Source organism: Selaginella moellendorffii, unplaced genomic scaffold (genome assembly GCF_000143415.4).
Source record: "Selaginella moellendorffii unplaced genomic scaffold, v1.0 SELMOscaffold_24, whole genome shotgun sequence".
NCBI classification, from domain to species: Eukaryota; Viridiplantae; Streptophyta; class Lycopodiopsida; order Selaginellales; family Selaginellaceae; genus Selaginella; species Selaginella moellendorffii.
Genome location: NW_003314285.1, coordinates 1,135,724 through 1,151,231, shown reverse-complemented (window position 1 = coordinate 1,151,231; position 15,508 = coordinate 1,135,724). Strand labels below are relative to the sequence as shown.

At 41.3% G+C, this 15,508-nt stretch overlaps 1 protein-coding gene across 1 annotated transcript; it reads right to left on the bottom strand.

The window, feature by feature from the left end:
- Positions 1-12,072: 12,072 nt before the first annotated feature.
- Positions 12,073-13,788, bottom strand: LOC112347848 (flavonoid 3'-monooxygenase-like). The gene is made up of 2 exons (XM_024679397.1): positions 12,757-13,788; positions 12,073-12,698 (listed from the first exon to the last, which is right to left on the bottom strand). Exons 1-2 carry the CDS (start codon positions 13,696-13,698, stop codon positions 12,099-12,101), a joined length of 1,542 nt encoding a protein of 513 aa, XP_024535165.1. The 5' UTR covers positions 13,699-13,788; the 3' UTR covers positions 12,073-12,098.
- Between the last annotated feature and the right edge of the window lie 1,720 nt (positions 13,789-15,508).

Genomic DNA, 15,508 nt, shown 5'->3' with positions numbered 1-15,508 from the left:
AAAAATGAGTGTCCTCATATTCCAAACCATCACCACGCCCTAGTGAGTTGGGACTCGAACTTAAGCACTAGAGGGTCGGGCCTCGAACCCAACCTTCGTATATGCATCTACGGACGGCATCCCCCAGGATGCCTGGCGTGACTCTCCACGCCAGTGCACCAACTTTTACTCAAAGCGCGCTATAGATCACAGTTTAGGAACCTAGTTCCTCCACACTGCCAAGTCCTCTCACTTGACAAGTCTGTGATCATGCATGGACTCCTCCATGCTTGGCCCCATGGCCCACCCCTTTTGAAGTTATCACTTTCAACTAGGGTATTTGTTCCCCTGACTTGCCAATCTCACTTGGCAAATCTTCCGACCACTGTAACATGGTTCCTGCACAAGCGTGAAAGCCCTTGATCAACTGGCATAACTACCCTTGGTTACGCCCTTCGATTCCTACAGTTTGGTTCTATCCCCTTACTACTTGCTTTTGGCTTCACACCTTTCCTTCGGTCCTTCTCCTCCCGATTAGGAGGATAGCTTTGCACTTTCTATTATGCCTTAGCAAGTATTCTTAGGGATGAACCTACCCGATATCCTAGGGAGTGGTTCCTCAATCCAGGTATGCTCACCCTATAATCCTACACACCGAGATTACGTTGTTGCTTATGGGCCTTTACATGCCCATCGCTAGCCTTGCCAAAATTCCATTTTTGGCTTTGTCTAATTCAAGTAGACAGTCTTCTCCTGTCTCCGCCACCTTGGACATTTGGATAGCACCTTCTATCCATCATTCGCTAGGGACTTAGTCCCTTGGGCCTTATCTATTGCTCTCGCAACATCAAACACCACCTCCTGGTGTTTTAGAGTGTTCTGGTGTCCCAATGACGGCTTCCTTGACAATGAGTATTTCCTTTCATGACATTGACTTACCATATCGCAACATAAGCAACTTATCCCCCGTAAGGGTATATCCAACTTCCTTATGCCATTAAGAAGGCTTGGGTAGCTACCTTCTACCCGTTTAACCAATTATTTTGCACCTCTTGCTTAGTTGCCTCATAGTTGTCAAGTCCTACAACTCATTGCTGGTGCTTCCACACCTCTATCATTATCTAGGTCACCACACTCCAACTACATGCTCTGCAACTTAGGCTATGCCATTCCCATTTCCATTGGGATTCCTTTGGCAAGGGGTTCTCATGAACCCACCAACATAACCTCAAGGTATCACACCTTGGCACATTTGGTGTCTCCACACCATCGGCTCCACAAGCCTACCTTTATGACACTTCTTCTTTGTGTCTAAGTCTTTGCCAAGACTAATACCACTCTTTCTCATACTAACCATCCGTTAGCACTGCACCATAGAGGTCACACACAACTTTGTTTCAAAGTTGTTTTCTTTTGGGAACACCCTTCCCACGACTTTAGCATGGCACATTTTGCCATCGATGAGATACCCTCTGTTCTCATCCTTGGATCCTATGATCCCCCCCATCCTTCGTGGGGTACCACTCAGTCCAAATGCTTCCATCAATCCTTTAGGATTATTCTTTGACTCTATTGGAGTCATCCAGCTTTTTGGACTTTGTCATCCGAGGACCCATGATGTCCTACCTTTGAGGTGCCAGCTCACTGGAATACAACTTCTTGTATTCAGGTCCTACTCACAAGGACCATCTTTGCAAGTGTTACTCCGACACTTGATTTGTTCTCTTGGGGCAACCTTTTGCCTCTTAGGACCACTTGTCCATGTGATGAGAATACCAACTCATCCTCTAAGTACATCCCCAACTCCTTGGGTTGTTCCAGCATTTATCAAGGGTAACCTCAGCTACCATTTCGAGGACTTGTGTCCTCTCCTATATTTGACCTCCCATGGTCATCAATTCCAGTCTCAAAGTTATGAGCACTGGCCTCAACTATATGAGGGTAATCTTGTGACTTCTTTATTATTTTGGAGTCTACATCTTTCCCGTGATCCCAATTATAGTTGTTTACCACAACTACGTTAGCCCGTTTGCTGCGTCAAACGCTCATCTGGATCACATCCTCAACTCTCTGAGGAAACCTTATACTATTCCCAAGATCCCAAAGTCATTCTATTATTGGCCCTTTTCTATCCACCACATCGTGCCCAAGTTCACGCATGAACTTGAGTGGAGAGCTATGTCCTCTCAACATGCTACTCCTCAAGGATAGGCCCCCTCCTAGGACCTTCCAATGCCAACATCAATGGTGATATACTTGAGCACCAATAAAAGTCGGACTAAGGAACAGCTCTGATACCAAGTTGTAAGCGACTAATTTTTCCATTCTACTTTAGTCACTTAACCACACCTCCGACCAATTGGAGGAGTCTCACTCACAACCTCCATAAGTCCTATTTCAAACTTGGGCTTGCTAGCCCCAAGAATGGCATCCATGCCACTCATCCCTTGCACTTAGTTCAAGTGCTCCATGTGTCCAGTCCCAAGACCGACACCCCAAGATACCACCAACATACTAGCCCATTACACTAAGGCCATGCCCCTTTACCTTGGTCATACCGGTGGTCTAACACCACCTGCATCACAATCCCGTCTCTCAAGGACTGGACCATCCGTCCATGAGTGATCATTCCAAATCCACTCCTTAGCATCCTTAGGATGCCCACAGACGTGGGGAATAGCCTTCCCCAATATCCCTTTTCTGGTCCCCACCAAGTCCCTTCCTGCCCATGGCCGTGTTCACCAACACTACCACTGGATCGAGGCCCACAGGCCCGACCATGAAGTCCCACGGTCCTCTGGGACTTCCTCACCACACGACTGTGTCCTTGGTCACTACCCCAGAGGACTGCTCCTCTTCCTTTCCACAGTCTGGGGCCTTTGGGACAACATTTCGAAACACCGTGGCCTTACGCGAGCCACTTGGGTACTCTCCCCACCTTTCGCCTTTAGCTGCTCTAGCCATGGGCTTAGAGCGAGGTTCCGTTGAGCCACGCCTGGTATCCAAGTAGGTAGTGCCACCCACACTTGGATTGGGAGCATCAGCCAGTCGATCTCTCGGGGGAACTAGAGGCGGCTCTTGAACACTTCACCAAGCTACCCTGCTTGTCGGTCTGTATTCACTCTAGTCTTGGACTTCCCAATGGTCAGTTCATCACCCAACACTGGGTCTGGCCTTCCTGGGCCAAACTGGCCTTTCCTGGCCAAACTGGCTCCACTGCAGTCCTCCCCCTTACTATACTTTTGGAGCTCACCAAACCCCCCAGGGTATGGGAGACGAACGCTTTGGGCTTTCACCCTCTCAGACTCGAACTCGAACTCGGACTCGGACTTGGACTCGGACTCGGACTCGGGCTCGGACTCGGACTCGGACTCGGACTCGGACTCGGGCTCGGTCTCAGCCTTGGCCTCGGTCTCGGTCTCGGTCCCAGTCCCGGTCTCAGTCTCGGTCTCGGTCTCGGTCCCGGTCTCGGTCTCGACCTCAGACTCCATCTCGGGTCCTTCTCGAACTCCATCTCGGACTCCATCTCGGACTCCGTCTCGGTCCATCTCGGACTCCATCTCGAACTCCGTCTCGGTCCATCTCAGACTCCATCTCGGGTCCATCTCGGACTCCGTCTCGGTCCACCTCGGACTCCATCTCGAACTCCATCTCGGACTCCATCTCGGGTCCATCTCGGACTCCATCTCGGGTCCATCTCGGACTCCGTCTCGGTCCACCTCGGACTCCACTTCGGACTCCATATCGGACTCCACTTCGGGTCCATCTCGGACTCCAACTAGGGTTTGCCTCGGACTCCATCTCGGACTCCACTTCGGACTCCATATCGGACTCCACTTCGGGTCCATCTCAGACTCCAACTAGGGTCCGCCTCAGACTCCATCTCGAACACTTCCACGTGTCATGTGTTGGTCCTTTTTGGGTCCCTTTTTGGAGCCTTGCTTATTGCTTGCTTCGTGCTCGCTCCTTGAGCACTTTGTTGGGAGTTCCACTCCCACTCTCGACCTTCAAAGTCAGAGCTTTTAGTCCAAACGTGTTACACTCGTTTGGGCTTTCGCTTCGGCCACTACCACGTGGCACCCTTTCCGGCTCCACTTTGGGGCCTAGGGATTTTGTGTCTCACAGATTCAATCACTTCAATACCAATCACTAACTCTTTCTCTCATAACGCTAGCATAGTCCATGATTAAATCACTTTTCAAGAAAAAGCCAAAGCTCAACCCTTAGTAAATAATCTCGTTTTGAACACAACTTAAACTTGCCACTCAGCTTGTTTAAATGCCGACATAGTTGTTAACTACCAAATGCACAAATGCTAATAACACAAAGCCATAGCCAAATCATTAACACTATCTTCATCAAGACTAATGAAACTTAATATCAATCCTAAGAAGAGACATTTCATTTCACTTGAATCTCAACAATTACAATGTCAACAACAAGGCATCACTTCAATGTTATCAACACCAGAACAAAGTTAAAAGAAAGCAAAAGTGAATCACCACCCAAAACTCTTTAGCAACTAAGCTAACCAAGGTCGAAGATACTTTACTCAGTACTTGAGACAAGTTCTTCAACAATACTCAGCTACAGATAACACTTTTTCAATGAGTGAATTACCACATCCAAGACTCAATAAAATCCAACACTATGAACTAAACACAACCAAATGATATTGACAAAGGTAGAGTCAATAAGCCAACATAGAAAACCCATGTAAGTCTAATGACACTATCCTCCACAACACTATTTAGTAAAGCAAGCCCATCACTGCTAAATCTTCATTGAGTGAAGCAAGTGTCAAAAGTCCTTGACAAAGTCTATAAACAATCATTAGTCATAAAGTAACTAACAATCACCTTTCAACTTATCTTCACAAGACCAACACTAAACTTATGTCATTGAGCCGTATACTTGTTCAACATGAACATAATACCCCAGACATGAGATAAAGGTTCATGGACAAGCACGAACTAAATGACTGCTCGAATCCAACTCAACTACAATAAGTTCACTAATGCATTTAGCCATTAGCTCTGAGCATGCCTTGAAGAGGCTAGCTATGCATAATCAACATTTAGCCGAAACTAAAGTGAAAACCATGAGATAAACTCATATTGGTACACAACCTCCTCACAAACAAAGCTATAGTACAGGTATTAACATTTTAAACTCAAACAACTAAGTTAGACATCACTATCCTCAGCCAAGGCACAAGGCCACCAAGACCAAGTCAAGATTAGTGAGAGCTCACTACTCTCATAGAGTCTTAACGAAATGCAAGGTGCAACTTGCCACTAAGCACAAACTATAAAAAAAAAGGCACAAGGGTCACCTTTCTTAGAAAAGTGCAATAGCCACTTTTCCACACCAACTCTAGATTCTATCCAACTCAATTGTTTTAGCTCCAAAAATTAACATCCCTTTCAGGCTGCATCATACAAACTACTTACTAAGATCTAAGCCAACTGAAGTCAACTCCAACCCTTGCATTAGTTTGTATTGGCTTATGAAAACGGAATGGTTTTTGGGCAAAATAATCAATAGATCAGCCATTGGAAAAGTTTAAGAAAATTTATAGAAAATTTTCCATCCTAGAGAAAGAATGACTCTTAGTTTAAGAATACAAATTTTCAAGACTCAACTAACTTCCTTCTACCTATAACTTCAAATAGGCTCACCTCAACACAAATTTTCATGATCCAACAACATGTTTAAGCATCGAACATCTTTGCCTATATATCCAACATCTAACATCGATATCTGTAAAAGGTAAAATAAACATCCTAGGTTTGATCATGAAGACCACATTTTCGGATATCCACATTGCACTAACACTCTTTTTTAACCACCTTCAAGATCCAACATGAAGCCAAAACCACTAACAAGAAAAATGATATGGAAATTCAAAATTTAAAAAAAATTCCTTATCACACAAAATAAAAATGCCATTTCCACTAACACAAGTGCTAGTGATATCAATGCGTTAATTACACATTTTCTCCGTCCAACAATCTACTTCAAGTATTAATGGATAAACCAACAAGCTATAGCAAGTGAATGCTATAACTTTTCCAACACCTCAATAGTCAAACTCAAGAAACAAAGTACCAACGTGAAGCCAAAACCACTAACAAGAAAAATGATATGGAAATTCAAAATTTAAAAAAAATTCCTTATCACACAAAATAAAAATGCCATTTCCACTAACACAAGTGCTAGTGATATCAATGCGTTAATTACACATTTTCTCCGTCCAACAATCTACTTCAAGTATTAATGGATAAACCAACAAGCTATAGCAAGTGAATGCTATAACTTTTCCAACACCTCAATAGTCAAACTCAAGAAACAAAGTACCAACTTAAACTTAGCATAATGGACCACCATCGAAAATCCAGTCAAAGCTACTACAATGCTACTTCATGCAAGTAGACTAGCTTCACCATCAACCACTTTGAGGCTGATCATTGTTTAACCAAGCAACTTCGTAAACACATTGTTCACTATCACATGGATATGATATAAAAATCACAATGACTTGATCATCAATCGAGCAACACCACGAGCAACACCCATGTTACTCCAAAGGTTTATGTGAGTATCAAATGCCAACTCTATTCGACAAAATGTAACATAAATGCCACACCCCACCAATAGAGATTTATAATACCTAACACCACTAACTTTTGTTCACAACACGGATAAACTCATGTCATTCTCTTTTCAACCAAACTCAAAACTAATCTAACACCAAGCTACTCAAGGAGAAAAGAATTGAGTATTGTAACCCAAGTCTTCTAATAGCAAGTTTAAACAAAATGGTTTAGCACTTCATTGCTATCCATTTGATGACTCATTATTTACAAGACCATCATTTCCAACATGCATCAAAGTAGAGACTCTTGATTGTATATTGTGAATGCAAGCAATGAGTCACACTTCGTTGCAAATCATATCTCTAAGGAGAGAAAATGATTTACGTGTTTGATCCTTCGTCCTTAATAACTCTCTTTTCGGTCTTATCTTTTAACTAAACCTCAAGCTTTTGTTTGCATTGCCTTCAGTCCAATCTAAGAAAAGTTTATGAGAGAGCACAACAATGACTACTTGAACCAATAGACTAATCCCTATACTCTTGGTTCATCCACATGTAATTATGCCTAAGAAGGATGCATTAGTGTTGTGCTAAACAACTATGGATTAACCTATTTACCACTTATAATAAACCTAGAGGAGGTTTACTTTCACCCATGGTACAAGGGACAACTCATGGAACCACTGATAGGCTAACATTAACCCTACCAACTCAAAATGTAACCTTGAGTTGCTAATGTGCCTCTCTCACAAGCCCAAGCATAAACTTGTGCAAAATAATACACCTCAAATTCATCTTGCCAACTCAGTCCCTCTTATACCCAAGAGCACGCTCACATTATTACGGTATAAAAAGGTAACCAAATCCATACCCAAGGAACCAATGCAAAGTCTTAGCACCCAAATGTGTATCCACTCGGATCATCATTTTCATCTCTACATATGCAACAAGACTAGTTGCCCAATCTTATTAAATAATACTCACTAAGACGTATTCTCTAATACCAAATATATGCACATGGTTTTTACCCTTTATCCTAGTGATTTACCATAAGATAACCACGGAAGTGGAACCTAAACCCTCCATGTGCCACGTGTCACTTGCCACGTGCCATATGCAGTGCAGAACCCAAGTTTCAAGGCCATAGGCCATTGAATGAAGGAATGGTGTTAAACTCCCAAGCATAGAGCCAAGAAGATTGGCATTAGAGCACGAAACAACTCTCAAACATATAGCCCAAAGAATGAAGGGACAAGAGCACGAAGCAACTTGGATTAGTCCTAGAGCAACCAAGATCCCAATGCCAAGACTAGCATGCAAAACGGAGCCAAACATAATCTAGTGCTATTTCAGCATACCGATAGTCTAACGTAAGGATATGGGTACTCCACCAACTAGCATGGAATGGAAATTAAGGCTTAGACCAAAGCCGGACGTTAAACAAAGACAAACATGCAAGCAGGAGCTAGACTATGCCTCAAGTTGGTTGGCCATATTACCCACTATCCTTATTATACATTTGGAACCCCCCATAGACCCCCCCCCCCCCCGGGCTTTTAAGGAACACACACTTTGGGCTTTCACCCAAGCCTCCTTTAGTACCAGGAGTTAGTCTCTGGGACAAGTTTGAAACTTATTAAATATGGAATATTTTTAAATTGTGAATTTAGACATAGGATAAACACCATTGTGTTCAGGACAATCTCTACATTCCGTAGATATGCCAAATGAGCAAATCTAGACACTTTCTATAAATAGCATTTAGAACTGAGATGAGACTAACACAAAGGGCATGATAGCGAAGGTGTTTGGCAAACACAGTAAGCTATCATCTAGCGAATATTGAGGGACCAAGCTCAATATTGCAGGGGTTCTTGATACTAGCAAATGCAAACCAATGACACAAGTTTCTCAAACCAGGCTGAGTATGCTTAGTAAAAAACAGAGTTCCTACCTTATGTTTATTCAATTTAAATGCATGTTCATTGACCAATTTCTCAAGTAGCTCAAGTGGAAATTGATAATGGGTCCAGCAATACTGATCTCCTGCTGTCGTGGCAGTAAGGAAGAATATCTAAAAGGACTAATCGATAGATAATTTTCGATACCCGAAGTCACATTAGCAACAACAACAAGTAACAATAATATTCTAAATAAATTTAGCTATTTATCTAGAAATTAAATTATTATTAATTATTTAATAAAAAATAATTTAAATTTTACTTGATTAATTAATTAATTAGAGGAAAATATCTAATAAAAACTTTATACCATTTTACCATTAAAATATCAAACATTTTTATTTTAAAAATACATTGAAATATATAAAATGTAACCTGTTCAATTGGAGTTTTATACATTAAGCATATGAATATAATAAGAACATTGTCTTTATGATGGAATGTTTGGTATATATGTATAAAATTTTTAACTTTCAACTACAATATTTTTTACGAAACTTCCTTCATCCTATAAAAACCAACATCCAAATTTAAATTCTAAAGTTTTTATTATATTTATTAGCAATATATTAAAATTATTCTATCAATTTTTTACTATCTTGATTGAGCTTACTAAATAAATATCAACTACATATAAAAAAAATGAAAACTAATAGCATTATTAAGAAGTATCTAATTGAGTAAAGTAAGTAGACTTTTATTCCTTTTGCCTCAATTTCTAAAGCTTGGGAGACTGCGCATGAGCTAAAACTCGAGTAAGAGGTGTGGAGCCAACCACCCGAGCTCTGAACTTGGCTGCCAAGTCAACAAATAAAACTCATTAAAAAAATTTAATGTAAGAAAAATCTCTATATAAAACTTCTTACTTGTTTGCAATGATACTTTGGTCCCACAACCAAGGGACTTAATGATATCATCCCTCCACCTTTTCATGTAGATAATAGTTATGTCTGCCCCAAAAGAGCACTGGCAAGGTATGTTCTCTCATCACCCCTGAATGATAGAGCTTCTATGTTATGTACCTCTAGAACAAGTTTATATAAACATCTATCAATAGAAAACCAAATAAACGTCAGTAAGTGAGATAATTTGTTAAGAGCTCATCCACTTGAGCTACATGCTCCTTCTCGAGCTGGGAGGTAGCTTATGGCACATTTGGATGACCACTTTTGTGTTGTTTGATCAGCATGGTTTTATACCATACCCACTCCTCCATAGTGACTTTCTAAATGCTTGCCAAAGCACTTAAAAATGAAATCCCCCATTCGACAAGTATTATCAAGGAGAGCATCAATTTCATGGACAACACCATTGTCATTTGCAACACTCCCAGCACCAGCACAAAAACCACACTGTATGACACCAGATTTGTTTTTCTTTGTTCCAATCGTGAATGTCTATAGAGGATTAGAGCTCCACAAAGGAAGATAGACTGAAACTTACCAGGCTAGACCATATCATGGTCGTGATGGCATTCGCCTTCAGAAAGGCTGTATATACATCCGCGCACCAGCACGAGAACCACACTGTCACGACCACAGCATTGTCTGACTTAGTAGATTTTTCTTCCTTTGTGAAGCTCTAACTTTTTGCTTCCTTTGTAAAGATTCACGACTGTAACAAAGAAAGACGAATTTGTTAAAGAGGAGCTCTCAGGCCATAACATCATACAGTGTGATTCTCGTGTACAGCACAACTACAACATCGTTTGGCACATAAAAACCACACGGTGTGATGTTATGGCCTGAAAGTTCCTAATAGGCTCGTTTTTCTTTGTTCCAGTTGTAAATGTATATAAACACTTAAAGCTCCACAAAGGAAGATAGAAACTTATCACACTAAACAATGTTGTGATTGTGACAGCATTCATCTTAAGAAAGGTTGTACAAACATTTGCAGCACTCCCAAACACTAGTACAAGAACCAAGACAGTTAAAGACCATGAAAAGGTACAGACATAGCTTATAAAGACGGTTGAAGAGCATGAGAAAGCACAAGAAGTTATGGTTCTTAGAATAATATCAGGCATGATTAGGGCTTTGAAGATATAGTTTAAGGTGTAGGAGGAATTCATGAAAATTCTATGGTTCACAAGTATTTCAAATTCCAGAGTTCTTGGGAAGGGAAGTAATATGCATTTTACAAAGATGGTAACTGAAGATTTGTGTACAGCCTTTTTAAAGATGAACACTGTCACGATTAAAATTTAAAAAGCCTATTGTATTTGTTTTCAAAAAGGCTGTACATAAGTCTTTAACTGCCATCTTCATTATTTCCCTTGAGCTTTTGGTACTACTTGTGAACCACATGGTTTTTATGAACTCTTCCTGCACTTTAAACTACATCTTCAAAGCCCTAGTGTTATTCCAAAAACCATATATTCTTATGCTCTTTAACTGTCTTGTAGCATTACACAGTATGGCTAGTTGGGCCTGCACTAGCTTTATCAGGAACTATATGGTCTACGACCATCTTGGCTAGCTGAGCCTGCATTTGTTCTATCTAGGCCTGTGCCTTTGTGTAATCCTTCTGAGCCATGCTTGGACCCGGCTTACTACCAATGAACATATGTTTTATGTCAGGTGGCTAGTTCTGCAAAGACAGGCTTTACCTTTATAGACTGTTGAGCACGTCAAAAGGTCTGAGCGCTCTGTGGCAAATGTTTGCATCCAATATTCTTAAAATCTCCAAGCTTAAAAAGGGCATCGAGCTTAAAAATCAGATTGCAAATTCGAATCGAATGGTGCCACGCCTCGCCTTGGAGCCATTGCCTCCACGTCTTGGCCTTGGAACCGTTGGATTGCTGCGCCTTGCCGTACAATAAAAGGTTTATTTTTAGTTTTTAGGGCTCTTAATGCTTGGTCATATCCGTTGCGGTTGCTGCTCAGGACTCTGGGCCGGGTCGTGATGAATCCCCCAGATATTGACGAGCGGTGTGGTGTTGGCCGGGATTGTGTGGCTGGCGAGCTGGTCCATGGAATTCCTTTCGATTTTGGAGATTGAGAAGAAAGAGAAATGGGAGATAAGAGAAAGGAGTGGAAAGATATATGTCATGGTCCTTTGTCTTGGGAATTCGCTTCAAAGTGAGCAATGGCTTGGAATTCCTAGTCCAGAGTACTCCCCCGATCCCATTTGTGGGTAATTGGCAAGGTTTGAGCAGGTGCTGTTTCTACATTTGTTTGTAAAGGTCCAAACTTCTTGGTTCTACTTGAATTAAAGGTACAAAAGACTTTCCCAATCTTCACTTTTACAGAATACATGGAGTAAGGCGTTCAGACAATCTAAAATACATCAGTGGAAACATTTCAAATGTTTCATTCTCAATTTCCCAGAACTAGCAGACATTTATTGATTCTGGTCCACAAATGATCAACGTGAGCTGTACCTTAAGCTGCATCTAATCCACTTGGTGTTCTTCCAAGAACTAATCACGTTGTCTTCACAAGCTGGGCGTGTGTCTTTTCATTCCATGCTCTTCAACCTTCTTCATTAATTCAGATCCGACGTAAAGGTTTGCTACTTTGCAAATACAAATATTTTAAAGGTATCCGTAAAGTTGTTCATTTTCTCACAGTGGCGCAGACAATCCGGTGCTTGGCGGGCATGGTCGCCAGCCCCGTCTTCTCCTCCATGTCAATCTCCTGCCCATCCGGCATCCTCCACTCGAATCGATGCAGAAGATAGGCCAGCGTGAGCGACACGTGGGGAATCGCCAGCGGTATTCCCACGCAGCGGCGCCGCCCGGATCCGAAAGGTATGAGATCGAAGTGGTTCCCCAGGACGCTGTGATCGCTGCCCAGGAATCGCTCTGGGCAGAAGCTCTCGGGATCGCTCCAGTTCGCCGGGTCGTGATGGATCCCCCAGATATTGACGAGCAGCGTGGTGTTGGCCGGGATTGTGTAGCCGGCGAGCTGGGAGGTCGCGGGATTGCTGTGTGGGAGGCCAGTGGTGGCCAGTGGATGCAAGCGCAGGACTTCCTTGACGATGGCTTGGATGTAAGGGAGATCTTTGAGGTCTGTCTCTTCCAGGCAGCGGTTCCTTCCAACGATCCGGTCGAGCTCTTCGTGCGCCTTCTTCTGGACGCCGGGGCAGCGTATCATCTCGGACATCGCCCACTCCACAGTGCCTTTGGAGGTGTTCGTCCCAGCTAAGAGAAGATTCTATCAAGAAATCGAGCACGAGTTCTTAGCGAGCAAGAAGAGATTTTTTTCTCCTTACCTGGAGGAGTGCGATGATCGCCATGTCGTCCAGCTTGTTCTCGCCACCCAGTGAGAGCATCACGTCCACAAAGTCCCTGGGAGGATTCTCCGCGACGAAGCTCTCCTTGTGCTGCTTGACGATCGCGTTCAGGAAGTTCTCCACTGCCGGTATGATCTGGTTCTTCAGCCTGTGCTCGCTCCTCTTGACCTTATCGACCCATCGCAGCGCAGGGATGAAGTCTCCGATGTACAGCCGCTCCGACTCCGCGATGATCGTGTCCCACACAGCGCGATAAGCCTCGGCCTCTCGGGTGACAGGGGTGTCCGAGTTATAGAACTTCTGGCCGAAGAGAACCGACGTCATCAAGTTGGTGAAGAGCTCGTGGAGCAGCGCGGTGAGATCAAACGCCTCCCCGGCAGCCGCCGACTTCTCGATGATCGAGGCAAACGCCGCGAGCTCGCGCTTGCGGATCCCAGAGAAGTGGTTCACTCTCCCGGCGGCGAAGATCTCCGTGCCGCTCACTCGCCGCAGCATCTTCCAGCGCTCGCCGTGAGGAGCAAACACAAGATCATTGTAGTCGTGGCTTACGTTCTTGAAGAAGGTGTGGAACTGGGGCCTGCTCGCAAACTCGACATCGTGATCCTTGAGAACCTCCCTGGCCATCGCGGGGCTGCTGATGATTACGTGAGGACGGCTTCCCAGCTCCATATACATGATCGGTCCATACTTCTTGGCGAGACGATGGAGAGAGCGGTGCCTGGAGCGGCCGAGAGAGGGCAGTGATCCAACAAGAGGCCAGGAAAAGGGACCGGGTGGAAGATTGCTATGCGCCCTCTTCCTCGAGTAGAGATTGAGCAGCGCAAAGAATGCGATCGCCAAGCACAGACAAGTCGTCCAGTAGTACCAAACGCTGGAGTAGAGAAGAGAATCCATGGAAATCCTTTGAGAGATTTTGGACATTGAGAAGAAGATAAGAGAAAAGAGTGAAAGAGATGAGGATGGAGAGGTAAGTGTGTGTTGAACTTATACTAGGAAAAATTCCTACGAATGGAAAGTCCACAAGCATCAAGATCAATTGCATGTTCTTAGAAATTGAGAAGGACATGTCTAAAATGTTTTGATTTGTCTTTCTGTAAAGTGAAGATTGGTGGTTGAATTTTTTCACTTTGACATTTAGATAACTAAACAGAAATCACATTGCATCAACATCTATAGGGAATGTTTTGTTTTAATTAAACAGTCAAATTCCCTTTGTTTGTTCTAGTTTTGAGTCGGTTATTAGATGCTTAGGGAATGCTCCCTATAGGGGGGGGGGCACTTTGCGTCCGTCACCAGGTTGGCACACCAGGACTCACCATTGCCACACAAACAGCTTGGGCAAACTGTTAGCAGCCTACAAAGTCAAGCCACAAACCCCTAAGCCCAACCCTTAGAGCCAATCTTTTTCCCCGAAGTTATGCATCTATTTGTCAACTATTAATCAAAATTTTCCTTATATTGTAAATATTTTTAATCATGGATCTAAATACAACCAAGTTTCTTAAAATTATTTTTCTCCATCTTTAGAAGTATCACCTTTATCTATGTATCTGAAGAACTTTATTTTACTTGAAATTCTTTCATTTATTAACTTTAAATTTCTGTTAATAAAAAGTTAAAACTCCAAGGACAAGTATACAATAATATTAAATAATTACACCAATAAATAATAATATTTTTAAGTATTCTTAATGTTTTAGCATTAATAATATACAACACTACAACAGGATTTAAGCAATGAGACTAGTACTAAAATAACTCAAATTTTTTTAAGAAAATATATACTTGTAATATCCATAATGTTAAATATATAAATTTTTATTTTTATTTTTCTATAAGTGGGTATTAATTTTATATGTAAAAGTTGTAATGATAACTATAACAATGTTCCATTCACTTCTATATATTTAACACTTAGTTGTGTGTATGTATGTGTGTGTGTGTCTATATATATAAACACATAAAATTTAATATATACATAAAAAATAAAAATAAAAATTTAATTGTAGTAAAAAATTTTATGCCATTTCACTAAACATCAGTTTAAAATGATGAAATTTAAAACCAAACAATAACCTAAAATTTCAACCATCTTTGAATTCTAAGCACTTCTCATTTTGATATATAAAAAAGAATCTTCAATCCACTTCTTGTAAAGAACTTTGTTATAAAAAAAATTTAAACTTATCTCTTTGTATTTTCCTATGAAAATTTTTATTTTTCTTTTCCTCCAGGATGGCTACCACAAATTTTACAACTTCTAGTATTTACAATTATTGTCAATCTACAAAATCCAATAACAAGTTTGTAGAGCAAATCTATAAAAAATATTAAAATTAAAGTGTCTTCAAAACTTTTTAAAAGATACTATGGTTAAAATCCTGAGCACTGCTAAAGTGATAATTCTTGATCCTCATATAGTTTTTGCATCTTCATGTAACATTTTAAATATTCCACAATAATAGATTTTATTTAAATATGGAGTGCTTATGCAGCATTTTTTTAAGAATCATATATATCTTTAAAGTACCTTTCTTTACTTTCCTATAAATGTTTTTCATAGCCACCTTAATAATTTAATACATATATAAAATAGAAATTTAGAAGCAAAGGTTTTTAATAGCCTTTTGCAAATAATAAATACACACACACACACACACAACTTTTAGTGTTTTAAGAATAATTTTTAATTTTTTGCAAATAATTATTTTAATATATAACTTCATATAAT

Bases quoted from the DNA above. Each gene is read 5' to 3' on its own strand.
- LOC112347848 (XM_024679397.1), bottom strand. From the start codon at position 13,698: ATGTCCAAAATCTCTCAAAGGATTTCCATGGATTCTCTTCTCTACTCC. The intron at 12,699-12,756 runs GTAAGGAGAAAA...ATTTCTTGATAG, and splicing joins CGATCATCGCACTCCTCCAG to AATCTTCTCTTAGCTGGGAC.